This window comes from Peromyscus eremicus, chromosome 4 (genome assembly GCF_949786415.1).
Source record: "Peromyscus eremicus chromosome 4, PerEre_H2_v1, whole genome shotgun sequence".
Taxonomy (NCBI): Eukaryota; Metazoa; Chordata; class Mammalia; order Rodentia; family Cricetidae; genus Peromyscus; species Peromyscus eremicus.
This window is the reverse complement of record NC_081419.1, coordinates 66895640-66916934: the sequence shown is the minus strand read 5'-3', so window position 1 is coordinate 66916934 and position 21295 is coordinate 66895640. Positions and strand designations below refer to the sequence as shown.

Sequence of the window (21295 nt, the reverse complement as noted above, 5' to 3'; positions counted from 1 at the left end):
ATCATGTCTAACTCAGTAGATCATGAGTTCAAGCTTCACTGGTGCCCAGGGCCTTTCAATAGGATCCCAGCCCCCAATGAACAGCCCAGGACTTGTTTCACTCGGAACAACCTCTGTGTGTCCATGGTCCCCGTGTCTGCAGGGTCCAGACATCTGTGCGCGGGGAGTGCACCCTGGCACCCAGGCACGCACAAACTCTTGAATGAGACTCTGCGCTGGGAGAACAGCTGAGAATAATTTTACTTCTTCGGGGGAGGCTAAGGGGTCGGGGAGGAGGGGAAGGAAGAGCCTTAAGAAGAGCATTCAATATACAAAGATGTACCGACGCCAGACTCCCAGGGAAGCACCGTGGCCACTAAGCCAGGCTGACCCTCGGGTGGGGTCCGAGGCCCAGGCGGCCCTGGGGCCCAGCTAGAGTCCTGGTGGGAGGCGAAGCGGGGCGGGACAAGCCGGGCGTGGCGGGGGCGAGGCCGGGCCCCCAGTCCTGCCTCGGCCCTGGGAATGTCCTCCCTGTGTCCGGGCCCGGCGAGGGGTTAATGCTATGGCCGGCGGGGGCCGGGGGCCTGGCGGGCTCTGCGGGCGATCAGTGGGGCGGGAGGCGCCGCTCGGCCAGCCCTCCGCGGCCCAGCACCTCGCCGCTGAACTGGTAGGTGAGCTTCTTCTTGACCTTCTTCACCTCGCCGGTCTTGCCGTAGTTGCGCAGCGCGCGCGCCATCTTCTGGTAGGTCATCTTCTTGCGGTTGCCCTTCTGGATGCCCCAGCGGTGCGCCAGCGCCTCCTTGTGCTTGGAGGAGAACTGGAAGGTGCCCTTGTCCTTGTCCACCCACCAGATGCTGTCCTTCATGTCGCCGCTGCGCAGCAGGTCCAGCAGGAACTGGTACAGGCGAATCTTCTTCTTGCTGCCTGCGGGAGAGGGGCACTCCGGTGGGGTGTGGACGGGACACAAGGACTCCCCAGAAACCCTCCCAGCAGCCGCTGACCGTGGGAGGTGCGAGCACACGTGTACCCACTCCCACGCGCGTACACACCCCTCTATGCGTGCATGTTCTCGTACCTACATGTCACACGTAGTCATCCGCACATATATCTGTATCTACTCTCGCGTATCCACACGCCTGTCCACAGGCACTTACATACAAGCACTCGAGCGCTTACAATACCTCCCACACTCACAAGCCCTCACGCACTCAAGACCTCACAAACTCACAGTCCATCACACACTCATAGGCCCCCCACACACTCACAGGCCTTCACACACTCACAAGACTTTACACACGCCCAGGGACCCTCACACAATCATAAGACCTTCACATATTCACAGGTACTCACACACTCAGACCCTCACATACTCACAGGCCTTCACATGCTCACAAGCCCCACACTCACGGGCCTGTACACACTCAGGCCTTCACATATACACATACCGTCTCCCTTTCACACACTCACATAATGCTGATGTACACACACACACACACACACACACACACACACACACACAGCTCTGAGACATGGCTGCTGGATCGTTGGCCTTGGCTAGGATCAGCAGCTAGGATCAGCTGGATCAGGGGCTGGACCTTACCTGTCTCCCCATGCAGAAGACCTGGCCCAGGCTCCAAACCATCAGCCTCTCCATCAGACACCTCCAGTGGGGGGCTCTGCCTCTCCCCCTCCTCCTCATCTGAGCTCTGCTGGTGGGCCGGGGACAAGGACGGATAAGGGAAGCACATCCGGGGCATGTAGGAGACCTGCAAAGGGAAGGGAGGGCTCGAAGTCAATAAGGGGTAGTCCAGGGCCGCAGCAGGGGTTGGCTGAGTGCCAGACGGAGTGCCGGGCAGTGGTCAGCAGGGGCAGGAAGACCGAGAAGGGAAAACTAGAGGCGAGTCTGGACCAACACTCAGGAACGCGGGGCATGGTGCAACAGGTTGCTAGTTATTGAGCCTCGCACCCTTCCCACTGGGGCCTCTGGTTCAGGGCAGGCGAAGGAATGCTTTACTCTCACGCATGCCGAGGGGCCATCTGGCCCGGCAGTGGACTGGGAACGGAGGGGAGGTGCTGGGGAGCAGCGAGTTGGTTATGAGGAAGTGGGTGGGGCTTAATAAGCAGCTGATGAGCCAATGAAAGGGCTGTGGAAGTCAGTGAGAGGTGGCAGAGGTCACTGGTTGGGGTTAGGGTCCCTGGAGCAGGGAAGGGTCAGTCATGAAGATGAATGGGGAGCCAGGAGGTCCATAGAGGCTAGCATTCTGTGACTCAGACACTGGGGCCCACCGACAGGAATGGGTGGGAAAGGGTGGCTGAGGGCTGGGGGCGGGGGTCATATGGGGAGGTCCATCCTCTGTGAGATAAAAGTGTGGGTTCATAAGGTCATTCAGGAGGTCAGCACAGCCGTTGGGGTACCGGCTGCCGTTGGCTCTGTGGAGCAGGAAGCCACGTTGAGTAAGAGCCTATGTCAGCTTCCTGTGAAGCTTCCAGGCCTTCACCACAGGCCTGGAGGTCCACGGCACGGAGGACGGCCGGCAGGGCAGCTCGCACCTGGTGGCTGAGGCTGGCGTGGGGTGGTGCCATGGGGGTGTCGAGGACGTGCATCTGCTCCAGCTCCATGTGGCGGTAGAGCTGCTGCAGCTGTGGGGCCTGTACACTCTGCAGCTCCGTGAAGTGGTTCTCGGGGAAGTTCTCGAACTCGTTGTGTACGTGGTGTGTGGGGAAGTCCCAGTAATGATCTGTGGGGACAACCAGGGAGGCGCAGGTGAGCCAGGGTGCCAGAGCAGGTAAAGGACATCACAACACAAAATAACCGTTCAGACTGAGCAGAAAGTTTACATTAAATCAGCTCCTATAATTGCATGTACTACACTGCTGTTTTCTAGAAAGGACTCAGGCTTAGAGAGGTTTCTTATAACATGCCAAGATGAAAGTCCTTAACAGTGGTGGAGCCTGGTCCTGGGTTTCCCGCCATGCCCGGCATTGTTCTCAGTAACTATTTCATCCTGGCACTGGGCCCAGGGACACACAGGCTTCCTCTGAGCCCAAGCCTGAATCCTGGCTTTGCCATTCGTTGGCTGTGTGACCTCAGCACAGGCCTAGGCCTCTCTGGCCTCAGTGGACCCACCTATAAAATAGGTGGCATTATTATTGGGAGAATCCAAATGAGCTCACATTCACAAGGGCTTCTAGCCCCAGAGCAGGCCCCTGGAAAGCTGATTCCTTTCCCTGCTTCTGTGACCTGCCACAGACTCCTGACTACCTAAAGTCACAAGCATGGGCTCTTGTCACATGATCAGGGTATGATTGCAAAGTCACAGGGCTGACATTTCTCACACACCAGAGTGTGCCCAAACCTATGGGCACTGCTTCCGTAAAGCCACAGCCAGGGGTGGCCACACCCAGGTTCCCGGGAGGCTGAAGGAACAGATTTCCCCAGAAAGCCCCCGTGGGTGTCTGGTATCTGTGGCAGGGTGGACCCAACCCCAGGATGCAGTCACTTAGCCCTGGGAAGATCCATGGTGTGGTTTCTCAGGGCACCTTTTCCAGGAACAAAAATTGCTGCCTGTCTGCGGGACTTCTTGGGCATAGTTTGGGGTCCAGAAGAAAGTATGTTAGGGGGCTGGTGAAATAGCTCAGCTGGTAAAAACTCTTACCACCGTGACAACCTGAGTTCAATTCCCAGGACCTAGAGAGTGGAAGGAAAAGCCAGCTCCTGTAAGCTGTCTGCAGACTTCCACATACATGCTGTCGCACGTGCACACGCATATATAAATAAATAAATAAATTTAATAGGAAGAAAGAAAAAAATGAAAATGTGGTGTGAAGAGAGAGATTTCCTTATGTGACCTAAAGAAGGAGCGTGGAAGGTGCTGGATCAGGGCAAGTACACCAGAGACCATGTACATGTGCGTATGTACATGTGTGCATGTACAGGCAAGCGTGCCTATCACCTTCTTTCTTTTTCTTTGTCTCTCACACAAACATATCCTTGTCCACACATCCCCTAACAAATGACATGTGCCTTCCAGCTATGTACTGGGTATAGGACTCCTTTTAAAATTACAGTATTTATTGGGTGGGGGCAAATACGTTGTGCATGTGGAGGTCAGAAGACAACTCAGGAGTTAGTTCCCTCCTTCCACCACAGGGGCCCCGAGAATGAACCCCAAGTCGGGGCAGTAAGTGCCCTTGCCTTCTGAGCTATTTTACCCCCCCTTGTTGGTTCTTGAGACAGGGTCTCACCCAGGCTGAGTTTGAACTTGTGACCATCCAGACATAGCCTCTCGGGGTTCAGGATTACAAGCCCGGCTTTTTCCTCATCCTGCCAGCAGAGCCGTGTTGTGACCCTAGACTTTTTCCTTTTCCCACTGAGCCTCTTCTTCCCCACTTAAGAGGTTGTTACTAAGACCTTGTTCCCGTGCGACATCTTTTGAGCCAGGCAGCAGGGACCCACCTCTGGGAGACCGTGTGATACAGAGACGAAAAAGCACATGCCTTGGAGCTGCATTCAGACCCTGGCTGCAGCATTTACTGCTGCATGGTCCCGGGCCTCGGTGTCCTCATCTGAATAGGGCTAATAATGTATACCCATCTTATCCATATACTGTGAGGGATAAACGAGTTATCTGATGCCTTGGAGTGCTGAGAATAAAGCCTGGCACAAAGGAAGAACATTCTCTCTCTCTCTCTCTCTCTCTCTCTCTCTCTCTCTCTCTCTCTCTTGGTTTTTTTCAAGACAGGGTTTCTCTGTGTAGTTTTGGTGCCTGTCGGATCTTGTTCTGTAGACCAGGCTGGCCTCGAACTCACAGAGATCCTCCTGACTCTGCCTCCCGAGTGCTGGGATTAAAGGTGTACATCACCGCCATCCAGCGAAGAGCATTCACCCTCATCGTGCTCATTTATTCTAAAAGACTATGTCAGCACATCTGTAATCTCAGCCCATCTGTAATCATCTCAATAGTCAGGAAGTAGAGGAAAGAAGCACAAAGGCGAGCCGGGCCTGGTGGCACACACTTTTGATCCCAGCACTCCAGAGGCAGGGGCAGACTGATCTCTGTGAGTTCAAGACCACCCTCGTCTGCAAGTCAAGTTCTAGGCCATGTCTGGACCTTGTCTCAGAAACAAAGGTTTGAAGCCTGAGTCTGGAGAGATAGCTCAGTAGTTAAGAGCACTTGCTACTCTTACAGAGAGTGGGGAGTTGAGTTCCCAGCACCCACATGGCAGCTCACAACCTCTGGAACTCTAGCTCCGGGAGATCCAACATCCTCTTCTGGATTCCTGAAGCATAACTTTGCATGCATAGAGAGACAGAGACAGAGAGACATAAATAAATAATAAAAAGTATGTTTTTAAAGTTTGACGCCAACTTGGGCTAGAAAGCAAGATCTTATCTCAAAACAAAAAGGCCAGGGTTATAGCACAGTGGTAGAACACTTGCCTCCCATGCACAAAGTCCTGGGTTCAAGACCCAGGACCAAAAACAAAGGTCACCAACCCTGAGAGGACAGAGCAGGGCTCTGGGATTTGGATTGCAGACCCAGCTTCCTCTTCAGTAGACCACCTTCAGCACCTTCCTGGCCATCACCATTTACCTTCCCCTCCCCACCGCTCACCCACTCCAGCTCTAGGTTCAGGAACTCTAAAGGTTTGCAGCTCTCTAGGTGTGGGCTGAAAGGCTTCTGGACAAACCCTTTCCAACCACACCACACCTCTACTAGCTCACTGTGCTGTTGGAAGCCTAAGGCTAGCATTTCCCTAAGCTGTTATGGACAGCAGGAATGTGAAATCCCCCAGGGGGAATGTGAGACTCTGCCCCCTGTTCTCAGTCTCCTGAAGGCTGTGGCCAGGACTCCCTGAGCTACAACTGTTTCAAACCTTCACCTTTCTCCCTGATTTGGGTGACGAAGCAATTATGTAACCAATAGTCTGGTAGGCAAACTCATTCCAAATATGGGGTCCCAGAGAGAACGTTCAAGAAATCATTCAGAGAACAAAGGTTAGCCTTTCTGGCCTCCTGATCCTCATTTCTTGTGTTTCACTCTATAGCCCAGGCTGGCCCAGAACTTACCATGTAGTCTAGGATAGCCTCTAATTTATGGTGATCCTCTTGCTTTATTACAGATTTGAACCATCATGCTTGGCTCTAAACAACACTCTCTCTCTCTCTCTCTCTCTCTCTCAAACAGAGTCTCATTTAGCACATGCTAGCCTCAGACTTGCCATATAGCAGAGGATGAGCTTGAAGCCTTGATCCTCCGGTGTCTACATCCTAAGTGCCAGCATTACCCGCATGTGCCACCACACTTGGCTTGGACAACTCTTCATGAGTTCATTTTGTCCCTTTATTGTGACACTTGGCCTCTGCCTAGAGGCTCCCCCAATACCCGTTAGCATAACTGTCAGCTCTTCAGAGGATATCATCATGTCATTTGCATATCTGGTGTCAGTTCCATGTCTGCTTCTACATCCTGTAGGCATCCACCATGCAGAAGCTCTCAATGCTTGAGAGGATCGCTGATGCTAACTTACAGTGTACCAGGCTAAGAATGCTAAGAATGGAACCCACTTTATCTCTTTAACCTGTACTCTAACTCTGAGGAGGTAGAGTGGGCCCTTCCCTTTGACAGTTAAGGAAGCTGTGATTCCAAAGGTTAAGTCCTGCCTTTAATTCAGATCTTGGGAGGAAGAGGCAGGTGATCTCTGTGAGTTTGAGGCCAGCCTGGTCTACATAGCAAGTTCCAGGACAACCAGGGTTACACAGAGAGACCTTATCTCAAAATTGAAAAAAAAAAAAAGAAAGAAGCAAAACAGAGGTTAAGACTTTGTCTACAGTGTAGTGTCATGACCCAAAGCCACTTTTGTGTCATTCTGGAGGCTGAACTCTTACTATGCTGGGCCAGCTCTGGGGATCAAGGCTGTTGATGTAAGTAATCTTGGCTTCAAGGAAGACTGTGGTGACCCTGAAAACCTCTGCTGATGCTCCTTCCGTCTTTCTGTACACATCTGTCCATCCAACCATTATCCATGTATCTAGCCACCCATCACACAACCTCCATCTACCTGTCAGCCGTTTGTAACTCACGCGGCCATCCAGCTTTTTTTTTTTTTTTTCCTGACAGGGTCTTGAGATAGACCCTAGGCTGGCCTCATGTGCTGAGGTCACAAGTGAGCATCACTACACCTGGCAATCCATTTGTCCTGATCTCTTCTTTTTCTACCCCTCATCTTACTTAGCTGTTACTAGGACAAAAACAAAGTGGTATTCAGATCACAAAACATCGAGTCTTAAGAGTCACTCAGCTGACCTTATCCTCAGAACAGAAACCCCAGCCTGAAGCGCAGGGCTATCCTCAGAAGAGCCAAAGTACTCTCAATACAGAATATCAGGGACCAGAGAGATGGCTCATAGGTTAACAGCACTCATTCTCTTTCAACGGACCTGAGTTCGGTTCCCAGAACCCACGTCAGACAGCTCAGAACAACCTATAATTTGAGCTCCAAAGGATCTAACACCCCTGGCCTCTGAGGACATCTGCACTCACATGCATGCAGACACATACACTTACACAAAATTAAAAATAATAAAAGTGAACCTTTACAAAAGAACACCAAAGCCCTCCTGAGCTATATAAGAAGTTCAAGGCTACCCTAAACTATATGAAACCATGTCTCAACAAAACACAAAACAACAAAAACCAAAGATAAGGAATCAAGAAAGGACCCACACACACACCAAAAAAAAAAAAAAAATACTTCTTAGGAAATTATTATCATTGCTGCACAGCGCCTCTCCCGAAAAGCCTGCAGATGTGTTGCCGAGGCCCAGAGAGCAGAAGGCTCATGGCACCTGTTTCTTGCTATTATGTATCCAGGTTATTGGAGTTTTAATTATCCCCTGATACAGAGCTGAATCTGACAGTTCCTGCATCCTATTCACCCCACAGCATCTAGCCTGGCACAGAAAAGACACTTGGTGTATTTATTAGATGGAAAAGTGAACGTGAGCGGGGTGGAAGGTTTGGTAGACAGAGAGGACGGTCGCAAAGAACAGTGAGTGGTTGGTTACAGGGCCGTGTGAATGAACTCCAGCCCTGTGACTACTGTGTTCTAAAAACCAGCAATAACAACAGGAAATGACAATGTCGCTGAAAACACGAATACCTGTGCACTGTAGTTGGGATTGTCAAGCTGCTGCTGCCGTTACGGAAGGTAGCCCAGCAGCTCCTCAAAGGGAAAGAGGGGCTGAGGAGATGGCTCAACAGTTAGGAGCACTCGCTGCTCTTCCAGAGGACCTGAGTTCAGTTCCCAGCACCCACATTAGGTAGCTCATAACTGCCAGTAACTCCAGCTCCAGGGTATCCAGTGCCTCTGACCTCCATGGACACCTACGTTCATGTACAGTACCCACACTCAGACACACACACACACACCACACCTACTACACACAACTAAAAATAATAAAAACAGCCTAGTGTGGTAGTGCAGAGGCAGGTGGATCTCTATCAGTTTGACCCAGCCAGGTCTACATGGTGAGTTTCAAGCCAGCTGGGGCTATAAAGTGAGATCCTGTCTCAAAAATAAAAAAAAAAAATTTTAACACACACACACACACACACACACACACACACGAAAGAAAGAACTATCATAGGACCCAGCAAGTTCATCAACTCCGTTTGTGAGTGTACATTCAAATGAATATAAGCCAGAGTAATGAGATCATGTGAACCCAGGGTCACAGTAGCCTTATTCACCATAGCCAGAAAGCAGAGACAGCAGAAGTATCCATCAATAGACAAGCCATTAAGCAAAATGTAGTGGTCTAGGTGGTGAGCATAGTTGCCTTCCAAAATGTACTGTACTCATACAGTGGAATATTAGCCAACCTTTAAAAAGAGAGAGATTCTGGTATGTGCTACAACACGGGTGAATCTTGAGGACGTTCTCATGGTGAAATGATTCGGTTATAAAGGAAAGTTGCAGATGACTCCACTTACTGGAGGCACAAAAGTAATAAAAGAGAAGGAAGGAAGGAAGGAAGGAAGGAAGGAAGGAAGGAAGGAAGGAAGGAAGGAAGAAAGAAAAGAAAGAAAAAGAAAGGAAGGAAGGAAGGATGGATGTAGGCTGCCAGAAGCTGAATGGGACGTTGTTTAATAGGCACAGGGTTTCAGTTTGGCAAGGTGAGTTCAAAAGACAATGGTGATGGATACATAACATTGTGAATGTATTTTTGTTTTGTTTATTTTGTTTGAGACAGGGCCTAGTAACCTAGGCTAGTCTTGAACTCACTTGACACTGACCTTGAGCTCTTGATCCTCTGTCTTTGGTCTCCCAAGTGCTGGAACTACAGGCATGAACCACCATGCCCACATGTCTAGCCTTTGTGAGTGTATTTTACCAGCACCCGTTACACCCTTGAATGATTATGGCTCTTGCCACCAAACCTGACAACCTGACTTTGATCCCAGGACCCACATGATAGAAGGAGAGAACTGATTCTGACCTCCATGCTGTGGTACATGCATGTCCACACACATGTAGGTAGGAGGGAGACAGACAGACAGACAGACAGACAGATAGACAGATGGTAAATTTATACTATGTGTATATTTGTGATACCTTCAAAACCTCTCCTGAATATGTCTAACCCTTTGTTTCTCTGTGTGTGTGTGTGTGTGTGTGTGTGTGTGTGTGTGTGTGTTGCATATATGTGTGTGTGTAGAAGTCAGAGGGGGACCTCAAGGGTCTTTATCACTCTATACCTTTTTTGTTCTTTGTTTGTTTTTGTTTTTCCGAGACAAGGTTTCTCTGTGTAGCTTTGCGCCTTTCCTGGAACTCACTCTGTAGCTCAGGCTGGCCTTGAACTCACAGAGATCTGCCTGGCTCTGCCTCCCAAATGCTGGAATTAAAGGCGTGCGCCACCACCACCCGGCCTCTTTTTTGTTCTTTGAAGGAGAGTCTCTCTCTGGACATGGCGGTGCACTTGAGAGGAGGCAGACAGATCTCTCTGAGTGCAAGGCCAGCCTGGTCTACACAATGAGTTCAAGGCAGCCAAGGCTACATAGTGAAACTCTATCTCGGTAGAAAGAGGAGGAAGAGGAGGAGGAGAAGAGAAAGAGAAAGAGAAAGAGAGTCTCTCACTGAACCAGACACTCGCCCATTTTGACTAGGCTGGCTGGTCAGGAACACTCGGGATCTGACCCTACTGCTAGGCTACAGTTGCTGGCTCTTATGTAGGTGCCGGGATTACAGCTCAGCCCTTTGCTTGCACAGCCAGCGGTCCTGCTCCTGGGTCATCCCCCAGCCTCCTGTCTGTTCCTTTCGTCTCTGTTGCCACTGCACTTGCCTGAGCTCCCACGTGCCTTGCACTAGGAAAACGCTGGAGCAAAGCCTGTTTTCCTAAGTGCCCCTCACCCACATCCCGTCCTCGTCCCCCGTCTATCTGTTGCCTACCCAGCAGCCAGTGGGACCATTTGAAATGGTTGGATGTGGTGGTGCACACCTCTACTTCTACCTCTTGGGAGGCTGTGGCAGGGGGATAACTGGTTTGAGGTTAGCCTGAATAGATGATGAGACCCACGAAAGAGTGAAAAAAGAAGTGTGGGAAAAGAAGGTGGAGGGAGGGAAGGAGAGAGGGAGAGAGAAGAAAAACCTTTCAGAGAGACAAAACTGTAAAAAAATAAAATTAAAAAAAATCTAGATTCTACCTGGGCGTCTTTAATCCCACCACTCAGGAGGCAGAGGCAGGCGGATCTCTGAGTTCAAGCCTGGTCTACAGAGTGAGTTCCGGGACAGCCAGGGCTACACAGAGAAACCCTGTCTTGAAAAACAACAGCAAACAAACAAATCTAGAGTATAAAAAAGAGAACACCGTGGAATGGTGCCAGACATCATAAGGGAAACTGTAGTAACTAGAAGACATCAGAGAAATGCTTTCAGATTTTCTAAAAACAAAATGGTTTTCACCCTGAAGGTTGACATGGCCACACTGCTGCTTACCAGCTGAGAGCATGGAATAGACAGGAAGAGAGACAACCCCATAGCTCCATCAGCCACACCTCACCTCCCACATGGCCTCACTGGAGCTCTTGACGGAACACCTGCGGTAAGGCCTGTCCTGGGCTTTCTGCATATAATGGCTCACTCTGTCCTTATAAAAGTCCTGAAAAGTGGGTGTCATTGTGGAAAAGTTAAGACACAGACAAGACACCCCGCATAGCCATCTGGGCTCCTCTTGCCTCTCAACAGTACTCCTGAGAAACACAAGGAAAAGGTGGAGCCGGCAAACAGAGGACACTCTGTGGCTCAGCAAATGTCGTCGTCACAGGATCACAACAATGGGAACTCCTGTTCAAATGAGTTACCATGGGACAGTGGGAAGCCTGCAGAGATGTGAGCAGCGTGCTGTGAATGTCTGTTGTCAAATGTCCCTCTTCGGTGTGGTGGCACACGCCATTAATCCCAGCACTCGGGAAACAGAGGCAAGCAGATGTCTGTGAGTTCGAGGCCAGCCTGGTCTACAGAGTGAGTCCCAGGACAGCCAGGGCTACACAGAGAAACCCATCTCGTAAAAACAACAACAACAAAAGTTCCTCTTCACAGCCTGCATGAACAGGTTACGTGTCTCAAACAGGAAGACCAAGCTAATCCATCCCTGCTCAGCAGCTAGAAGGCTCTCAGGAAAATTCAGTGTCTGTGGGGCTCAGGGGATGGCACAGTGGATAAAGCCGTGAGCATCCAACTATGGGCACCCTGGTTCAACTCCTAGTACCCACATAAATTCTATTGGAAGTGGCAGCCCCCTGGAATCCAGTGCTTTGAAGGAAGGGACAGGGACAGGGCATTCTCCAGAGCAAGCTGACTAGTCCTATTAGCAGTATCAAACACCAGGAAGATAGATAGACCACGAAGCTTCTGCAAAGCAGACAGTGTTGTCAGCCGCGGGGAGGTGGGAGAGAGAAGGCTTTACTTCATATGCCGTATTTCTTACACTGTGGCAGGGACAGCTTGTTGTTTTAAGGTTTATTTACATGTGTTTTATGTGCATGTGTTCTGTCTGCATGCATGTCAATGCATCGTGTGCATGTGTGGGGCTCATGAGTCACAGACAGGTATGGGCCACCATGTGGAAACCAAACTTGGGTCCTTCGCAGGAGCAGCCAGGGCTCTTACCTGCGGAACCATCCCTCCAGATCCTGAGTATTTGTCATTTTTGTTTTGTTTGTTTTTCAAGACAGGGTTTCTCTGTGTAGCCCTGGCTGTCCTGAAACTCACTTTGTAGACCAGGCTGGCCTTGAACTCACAGAGATCCACCTGCCTCTGCCTCCCGAGTACTGGGATTAAAGGTGTGCTCCACCACTGCCCGGCTAGTATTTGTCATTTTAATAATTCAAAATTAAGTATTTAAAATTTATTTAAGGCTGACAAGATGGCTCCAACAAGCTGTCCTCTGACCTGTGCGCGTGCACGCGCGCGCGCGCGCGCGCGCACACACACACACACACGTGTGCAAAGTAAATATAAACATAGTAAGTGTATGTAAATTTTCACCACACATAAGCTTATTCAGATCGTGTCATTTCCCTGTTGAGAGCTCTCCAGTGGGGTTACCGTAGCTTACTGGTGGAGAGCTGCCCTAGCAAGTGTGAAGAAGACTCAGGATTCAACTCCTCTGCGGCCTTCAAGCCATTTTCGACCTGCCCCTCAATGGCCACTTTGGCTTCGTTTTGTCTCCTGGCGATCCGTAGCCTTTGTGCTCTGCTGAGGGCTCCCTGCTCTTGAATTTGTCATTCTCTGTCCCCATCTACCTCACTGCGTGGTCCCTTCTCTTCACTCAGATTTCAACTCAGCCATGACCCTCTCAGAGGCTTCCCTGACCGTTCATGTGAGCCGGGCTTCTGAGCACTGGTGAGCAGAGAAGCCATGTAAATTAGTGGACGTAGTTGGGAGAATGGATGTGGGTAGAGTGGGCAGGTAGAAGGGTAAATGCATGGACGGATGGATGGCTATCATCCAGGTCAGTAAACAGTGACACAGAGACCTCTGTCCTCCTCCCATTCCCCTAGCTCAGTGGTTCTCAACCTGTGGGCCGTGACCCCTTTGGGGGCCAGATATCATGAATATCAGATACTTACATTACAATTCACAACAGTCGCAAAATTACAGTTACAAAGAAGCAATGCGATAATTGTATGGCTAAGGAACTGTATTAAAGGTCGCAGCATTAGGAAGGCTGAGAACCACTGAGGGCCAAGCTGCTTGCTCGGGGTACAGTCATGCTAACAACACATACTGAGCCTCCCCTTGTCCTGGTCTCAGCATGGTACATACAACCTCACAGGGGATACCTGTCGCCTCATTGGCCCACTACAATTCTAAGGTGCTCCCCATGTCATTTTCCAGATGAGGAAGGGGCACTCAGAGAGGCTTGCTCCGTTGCTTGCCCCAAAGGGACACAACCGGTGAGTCTGGGCTCAGCACGGAAGCCAGGTCACCCCGAAGTCTTCCCAGCAAGCATCACTTAAAGTGTGGACACAGAAGGCAGGCAGAAATCAGTGGGAGGATGTGAGGGACAGAAGACTTTCCTTGAATCTTCTAACAGTGACTTCCCGTAGGTATTAGGGACAGCACCGATGTTCAGATGAGTAATGATGGCAGAGGTGAGGAGTGGACAGGGACACCCAGAGACACTGGGGGTGTCTGCAGGAATTCTGGGCTCGTGTCTTAAGTAGAGTTCCATGATGACCTCCAAGAGTCATTCCTATAGCCCTGCCCCAGATACAAAGAGCCCACTTAGGACCCTGAGCCAGAAGAGCCCAGGCTTCCTGTGAAGTGCTCATTCCATCGGCCCAGCCTCAGCTCCATTTGCTTTCTAGATATGTGGGTGACTGTGTAAAGGTAAAACCAAAGTGACCAAAGACTTGAAGTAAACCCTGTGGCCTGAACATGTTAGGCCAAGGAGAGAGCACCCTGATGAAAAAGGGGCTCCGGGCCCTGTGTGTTTGCCAGGCCAGGGCCTCCAGGGGGAGCCCTCTTCAAGCCCAGAGGGACCTTGCTTGGTCCTCTAACTGCCCGATGGAAGGGTGGATGTGGGGTCAATGTCACTCAGACCTGGTTCTTACTCTGGGTGAGGGGAACAGCTAGGGATAATGTAGGATGAGAAAGAGCCTATGCTATTGGGATTTAACCCAGGGAGTGTGTGTTTCTTACACACTTGGAATACATTTAAGAACAAAAGAGAGCGTTTGAAAGCCTTTCTAGAACTGGGGGTCTGAAAGAAGAAGCCCGCGCCCTTGAGGTGGGTATACTTCTCTCTAGGAAGAAGACGTCAGGCTGGATGCCAGGTGAAAGTGTTCTCAAGGTTTGGCGTCCAAACGAAAACACCCTAACCGTGTGACAGCCCTGGGTGTGGCTGTCAGGTGGGAGGCCTCCCTCAGCCGTGGCACTTGGTATTTCTCTGCCCTTCAGTCTCCAGATGCAGGCATCACGGAGAGTCCCCCAGTCCAGTCTGGAACAACATGACTATGCTTCTTAGAAGCCAAGATCCATTGCTGGTGGCCTGTTCTCTCCTTGCCCAGGTTCCAGTCACCAAAGTCTGGTCCCTTTCCCCTTAACGTGCTGCAGAACAAGGCTGAGTTTGGGGGGACAGCTGGGGCCAGTCTCATCCCCACCTCCAACAGACTCGGGGGCCTTGGTGTCTGCTCAGCAAGGGAGTCAGAGACTTTCCTTTGGCCCAGCATTGTTCAACCAGCAGGGGACTGCAGAGATGGTTGTCATAATTGGTGGCCCTTCTGGCATCTAGCAGAAGAGCTAAAAGTGTTGCTAAGCCCCTTAGGAACAGAATTACTAAGCCCCAAATCTCAGCAGTGGCAAGTGAGAAGAGCTACTAGTCACACAGTGGGGCGGGGAAGCTCACCAAAGGGGGGTTTGGATAGTCCAGGCCCTCTGTCCCTTGGTCCCCAAAACCTGCCTGGGTGACCTTTGTACAAATAAGTCATCAGCATGACGGTCATCCCAACGGTTCTGTGCCTGCCTGGGGCTGGACTGACAGAGGCTAACAGGGAGGGAGGAGTGAGCGGGGCCGGCTGTGGCAGAGGGACACGATGTTGGACGGGCGAGTGTGCAGGTGGACTGTGGGCGGCTCTGTGAACAACCAGGGCGGGAATGCGATGTGAGCATGTCACAAGAAGAGAGGGAGAGGTGGCGTGAGTGGTCAGGAAAAAGAACCGGCGTGGAGGAGACTGCCTGGACCAGAATCCGCTGGCCTAGTCAAGTCACGCAACTCTCTACCTATCCTCATTTATTAAAAAGTCCCCAAGCCTCTGCCACAGCCGGCCCAGCCCACTCCTCCCTCCCTGTTAGCCTCTGACAGTCCAGCCCCAGGCAGGCACAGGACCGTCGGGATGACCGTCATGCTGATGACTTATTTGTACAAAGGTCACCCAGGCAGGTTTTGGGGACCAAGGGACAGAGGGCCTGGACTATCCAAAACCCCCTTTGGTGAGCTTCCCCACCCCACTGTGTGACTAGGCACAGGTCTAAGCCAGATGGGGTCCCAGTGCTTGAGGGGAAGTGGACGGAAGACCCCCATCCCTAACCCAGAAGCTATCTCCAATTGATAACAGCTCACAAAGGAAAACTTAGTTTTCTCCAATGGAGTCTCACACTGAAGGGCAGGTCCCACGCCCAGCAGTAGACGGTCAACACAAAACAAACTCAAAGGTGTCTTCGGGGAGTTTTTGTCTCACAGTGTTTTGTCTGGGCACTTTTTTTTTTAACCTTATAGTCTTCCGGTTTTGTGTTTTTAATGGGACTTCTGTGTGTGTGAATGTGTGTGTCTCTATGTTGTTTTGTTTGGTTTAGTTTTTCAAGACAGGGCTTCTCTGTACAGCCCCGGCTGTCCTGGAACTCGCTCTGTAGACCAGGTTGGCCCTGAACTCACAGAGACAATGTCTGTCTCTATGTTTGTATGTGTTCCTTGTGCTTTTTCTTTGCCTCTTTTTTCTGTTTAATTGTTTTATCCTGTTCTGGTTTGTTTGTTTTTTATTTTATCTTATTTTATTTTTTAAATGCCTGTTTGTTTTTTGTTTTTTTGTTTTGCTTTTTGGTTTTTTTGGTTTGGTTTGGTTTGGTTTGATTTTTTGAGACAGGGTTTCTCTGTGTAGCTTTGCGCCTTTCCTGGATCTCACTCTATAGACCAGGCTGGCCTCGAACTCACAAAGATCCACCTGCCTCTGCCTCCCAAGTGCTGGGATTAAAGGCGTGCACCACCACAGCCCGGCGCCTGTTTCTTTTCTAATGAGAGAGAGGAAGAGAAGGTGCTGATTTGGGTGGTGGGGAGGCAGGGAGAAGCTGGGGAGAGTTATGGAAGTGGAACCACAACTAGAATATATAGAATGAAAAGAAATCTGTTTTTTAAAAAGGCCTCAAGGATCAGACAAGGTAAATGAGAAAGAAAGAAATTTGCCCTTGACACAGGGAAGGTGCTCAATGGTAAGGCCTGGGGGCAGGAGTTATGGGATACAGGGATGAACTAGCTACCTTCACGTTATTCTCAGAATTCCAAGTAGCCTCGGGAGTCTTTGTCTCTCTCCAGCCCCAGGGCATGCTCAGCGCCCAGTCCAGGCTGGGATGAGGTATGGTGGACAGTGTACTCACCGCTATGGCTGTCTCCATCGCTGCCAATAAAGGAGTAGTAGTCTTGTGTTTGGCGTTGGTATAGTTCAGAATCGTAAGTAACCAGCTCATCCGATGGCTGCTGAGAGAGGAAGGTGTCAGGGCCTGAGCTGTCAGGGAGACTCCAGGAGATTTTCAGCTAAGTTTAAGGCCTGCCTGCAACCTTCCCCGATGGAGGCACCTGGGAGCAGCCCAGCCTTTGCTTAGAATCCAGAGTGCTCAGGGATACAGGGAGTGAGGCGAAGGTGGGAGGTTCAGGAGAGTGTGGTAAGGCAGTGATGGGGTAGAGAGGTCAGAGGTCAGCAGAACCAGGGCTGAGAAGAGGGTGCAGCTCCTCCCTCTCTTCTGCTCATCCTCCATAGCACCCTTACACTTATAGCCATGACTGTGGGGACATACTGCCCTTCCCGTTCACATCTGTACACCCTTGCCCCACATGGACAACTGTGACACACTTATACATAAAACCCCTATGGGGACTCACTCTCACATGTCCACACACTCACTCTTGGGTTCCTGTCTCCACCTCACACGCAGGCGTGCTCACCCTCTCATGAGCCCCACGTCTCACACAAGTCTTTCCATCCACTCTTGGGACCAGTCACGCTCACAGACACACCACTGTGCGCTCACCCGTGCAGGCATGCGTATAGACTGACACACACATGCTCACACACCCCATTCCAGCCATCGCTTGGTTCACAGAGCCGCCCACAATCCACCTGCACACTCGCCCGTCCAACATCGTGTCCCTCTGCCACAGCCTGCCCAGCCCACTCCTCCCTCCCTGTTAGCCTCTGTCAGTCCAGCCCTAGGCAGGCACAGGACCGTCGGGATGACCGTCATGCTGATGACTTATTTGTACAAAGGTCACCCAGGCAGGTTTTGGGGGCAAGGGAAGAAGAGGGCCTTGACTATCCCTCCTTCCTGGGTATCTTTGATGGACAGCTCCCTGCCCCTGTTACTTTCTCCTCTCTCTCCCCTCCTCCTTGTCCTTCTCTGTCTTTCTTCCCTCCCTCCATCTTCTCTTCCCCTCTCTTCTCCCTCTGCCTCCTCCATCTCCTTCCCCACCCTTGCTGGGCACAGGGATATGCACGCCCGAGCCTTCCCGACAGTCACCGGGCCTCTCTCCACCCCCGCAGACTGTGCCCGAGGATTGCACAATAGTTACCCTGGCCCTCAGGGCTTGCTGGGTGGGCCAGTGCTGCCTTGGGAGCCCACCCACTCGAGAGACACTTGGAATGGCCTCTGGGGCTGGAGAGAGGGGAGCTAAGGAGCTGGTGTGGGAGCTCAAGGTCTGCCCCTTGCTATGTCTGCCTGGGGTTCAGGAGGGGGAGGTCAAGGGTCAGGGACAGTGGCTTTTCTTGAGGCAGAATGGACCCTCTCTGGGACAACCTTTATCACCCGAGCTTGCCCTGAGCACCTTCTCCATCCCAGGTGGGAGAAGGTCAAGAGGAGGGTGAGGACCGTGAGGTCTGGCCGGCCCTGTCTACTACACTGTGAGGGGCCAGACGCTGCCCCCCGCCCCGGGTTTCCAGGCAGCACACTGGGCCTGTCCCTGTTGCAGGACATTAGCTGTGATGTCAGGCCTGGGGTGCCTCCTAGGGCTCTAAGGCTGGGTGGGGTAGAAGAGAGATCTGTTTGGGAAAGCTGAGTCAGGTGGCCAGGCCCTGCTCAGCCCTTCCTCACTGTCCAACACCTCCAAGGGTAGGAGAAGGCCAGAGGATCCTCTCCAAGGGACTCTGGACTGCCATCTGCCAAAAGCTGCCACTGTCACTGAAGACAGTAGGGACAGTGAGACCTGGCCACCTGCCCATGTCCCTGCCCTGTTCCACCCCGACTCTAGCGGAAGGCTCACTCCAGGTCCTCCTACTCCAGTGCCAATCTCTGTCCCATCCTTCACCCCATGTCTTACTGAGCTCAACCCTAGCCACAATCTAACTGCCATGTTTCTGCCCTGTGTCTACTCTTGCCCAGCCTGGACCCGAGACCTCAAGCCAGCCTTGGCCACAGCCCCCAGACTCTCAGGTCCACGGAGGCCCAGAGCCGATCCACAACCATTCTTCTATGCCAGGCCACAAACTAAAGGTTGAAGACCCCTGGGTGACCCAGAGTTCTATCAGTCTTTGTCTCAGGAGCCCACAGGTCATGGGTTGGAACTTTTCCTGTCGCCTCCAGTGGCCCCTAGGCCAATTCGGATCTCCTCATCCATGGCCGCTCAGTAGCCGCCCTCACCGTCTTCAGCCCAGTACCCTGCCCTAGAGCTTGGCCTACCACTGGGCCCCACCTATAAATAGCTGTTCAGGCCCCACCGATCACAGCCCCACCATGGGACCAGCCGGCAACCCTCAGCCCGCCAGGGCATGCTCTAAGGAAGCCAATGGCCCCTCACTGGGTCTCAGACCAGCAGCTCCGGGGAGGAAACACCGACTTCCCACTGATAGGGAGCCGGAGGGCAGCGGGTGAGCTGGTGGGTGAGTGGGCAGATGGTCACACATCCCAGGGCCCCAGGCTGGGCAGGTAGTGAAGCCCCAGTACTCACAGGGGGGACGAGGGGAAACCCTTCCATTTTGCACGCCTGTAACATCCAGCTGAGCTCCAAGTTGGTCCGATCCCCTGCCTCGGTGAGGATCAGTGCGGATCCCCTCAGGACCGGGTGCCCCGTCGGGGGGCTGGACAGTCGTGGGTCAGACGCAGGGGTGGGTCAGGCCTGCCCCCTGAGCTACAGGAGCCCTGCGGGAGCCCCCTCCCTCGACATTGCAGGGCCAGCACAAGTTCCTGATTTTATCGAAGGGCCTGCCACTGGGAGATAGTCCCCTTGGGGTGACATCACCGCCCCAGCCCGTTTGCATAAATCTCTTGCGCTACAGGAAGTCTCTGGCCGGCTGGGGCAGGTGGTGCTCAAGGACTGCCCTGGGAGGCTATGGGGCCAGGCCCCCTGCCCAGAGGAAACTGGGGCTGGGAGGGAGAAAGGCTAGCACGACCACAGAAGGCCTCTGCTGGCCCCATCGCTAGGCCTTCTAAGGCTGTCCGTTCTTCCAGCCCAATAATACCAGCTTCTTCTCAGACCCCTAGTGTGGCCTAGTTGCCTCTTTGGGATCAGAATAGTGACGTCCCTAATTTCTAGGGGCGATCTGGCAGGTGGAGGACTTTGATCCTAAGGCTTCCAGGCTTGGCTCTTCCTGTGAGCCCTGCAATCCCTGCTAGGTCTACCTAAACCAGTCAGGGCCCACAGTGGACCTTGGGGCTAGCACATCGTATTTCCTGGCCCCTCAAGTGGGCTTCCCTTCCACCTGGAAAGGGCCTTGGCCTTTTTTTGGGGGGGGGAGCGGTCTAGGCAGGGTTTCTCCGTGTAGCTTTGGAGCCTGTCCTAGACCTTGCTCTGTAGACCAGGCTGGCCTTGAACTCACAGAGATCTGCCTGCCTCTGGTTCCTGAGTGCTGGGATTACAGGCGTGAGCCACCACTGCCTGGCTGGGCCTTGGCCTTTTATATCCTCCCCGCCCAGCTGAGTACCACAGCTGCTTCCAGATCCCTAGAGACAGTGTTCCCAGCCCAGATTTCTCCGTTTCCCCAACCCTGGAATGTGACTATCTATCTAGTCTTCCTAGTTTATAACTCTTGTATGTTCATCCTTTCATATTTTCCTACCCTTATTCTCTTTCTGATTATCTGTTCATCTCTCCAGCTCATCAGACCAGCCATACACTTACTCACCTATCTGTTCATCCAACTGCTCATTTATTTTTCGGCCTGTCAATCAGCTCATCCACTCATCCTTTTGTTTGGAGACAAGTCCATTTAACCACCTGTCTGTCCACATGTCGTCCCATCCATCTGATAGCAGTTTATATTTTTATCTGTTCATCCTCTATGTAATTACCTGCCAATCTGGTCATCTGTTCATCCATTCATTCAGCCATCTACACATACATTCTTCCACCCACACAGCCATCTATTCATTTAGCCTACATATCCATTCATTCACTTGTCTGCCTATCTATCCATCTCCCTGTCTATCTATCCATCTATCTACCCATCTACTAATCCACTTATCCATCCATCCATCCATACACCCATTCATCCATTCATTTATCCCTCCATCTGTAACACGAATTGCATCCATTCATCCATCTATCCATCCATCCATCCATCCATCCACCTGCCTACCTATCCATTAGTCTATCTGTCTACCCACTCATTCACCCACCCACCCATTCACTTATAATATCTACCTATCCATTCATCCATCCACCCACCTACTATTCACTGATCTTATCTGTCTACCCATCAGACTGCCTACCCACATATCTATCTATCCATGCACGCATCTTCCGAGTGTTAACTGAACTCCAAGCTCTATGTTGAATCTGGGAAAGTAAAAAGGTTTCCTGTCCTTCAGAGATCCAATCTCAAGGGTAGAGCAATGAATAAGGGCCCCCCTCTCCCCCCTCTAGTGAGTCTACTCTGTTAAGGGTGAACTTCTTGATCACTCAGTTTCCTCTTGTGTAAACTTGAACCTCTTGTCTTATTTAAAAACTAGCCCCACCCCTCCACATAACCCAGTGGCTTTTCACTGCCACCAAAAAGCAGGGATTCTCAGCCTGAGGCTCACTTGGGTGTCAATTTCACCTCCATCCTCG

General features: G+C 51.6%; 1 protein-coding gene across 1 annotated transcript; it reads right to left on the bottom strand.

Annotated features, from left to right (window-relative positions):
* Positions 1-232: 232 nt before the first annotated feature.
* On the bottom strand, positions 233-19414 carry Spi1 (Spi-1 proto-oncogene). The gene is made up of 5 exons (XM_059259435.1): positions 19196-19414; positions 16636-16732; positions 2530-2717; positions 1580-1745; positions 233-903 (listed from the first exon to the last, which is right to left on the bottom strand). Exons 1-5 carry the CDS (start codon positions 19238-19240, stop codon positions 584-586), a joined length of 816 nt encoding a protein of 271 aa, XP_059115418.1. The 5' UTR covers positions 19241-19414; the 3' UTR covers positions 233-583.
* Positions 19415-21295: the final 1881 nt, after the last annotated feature.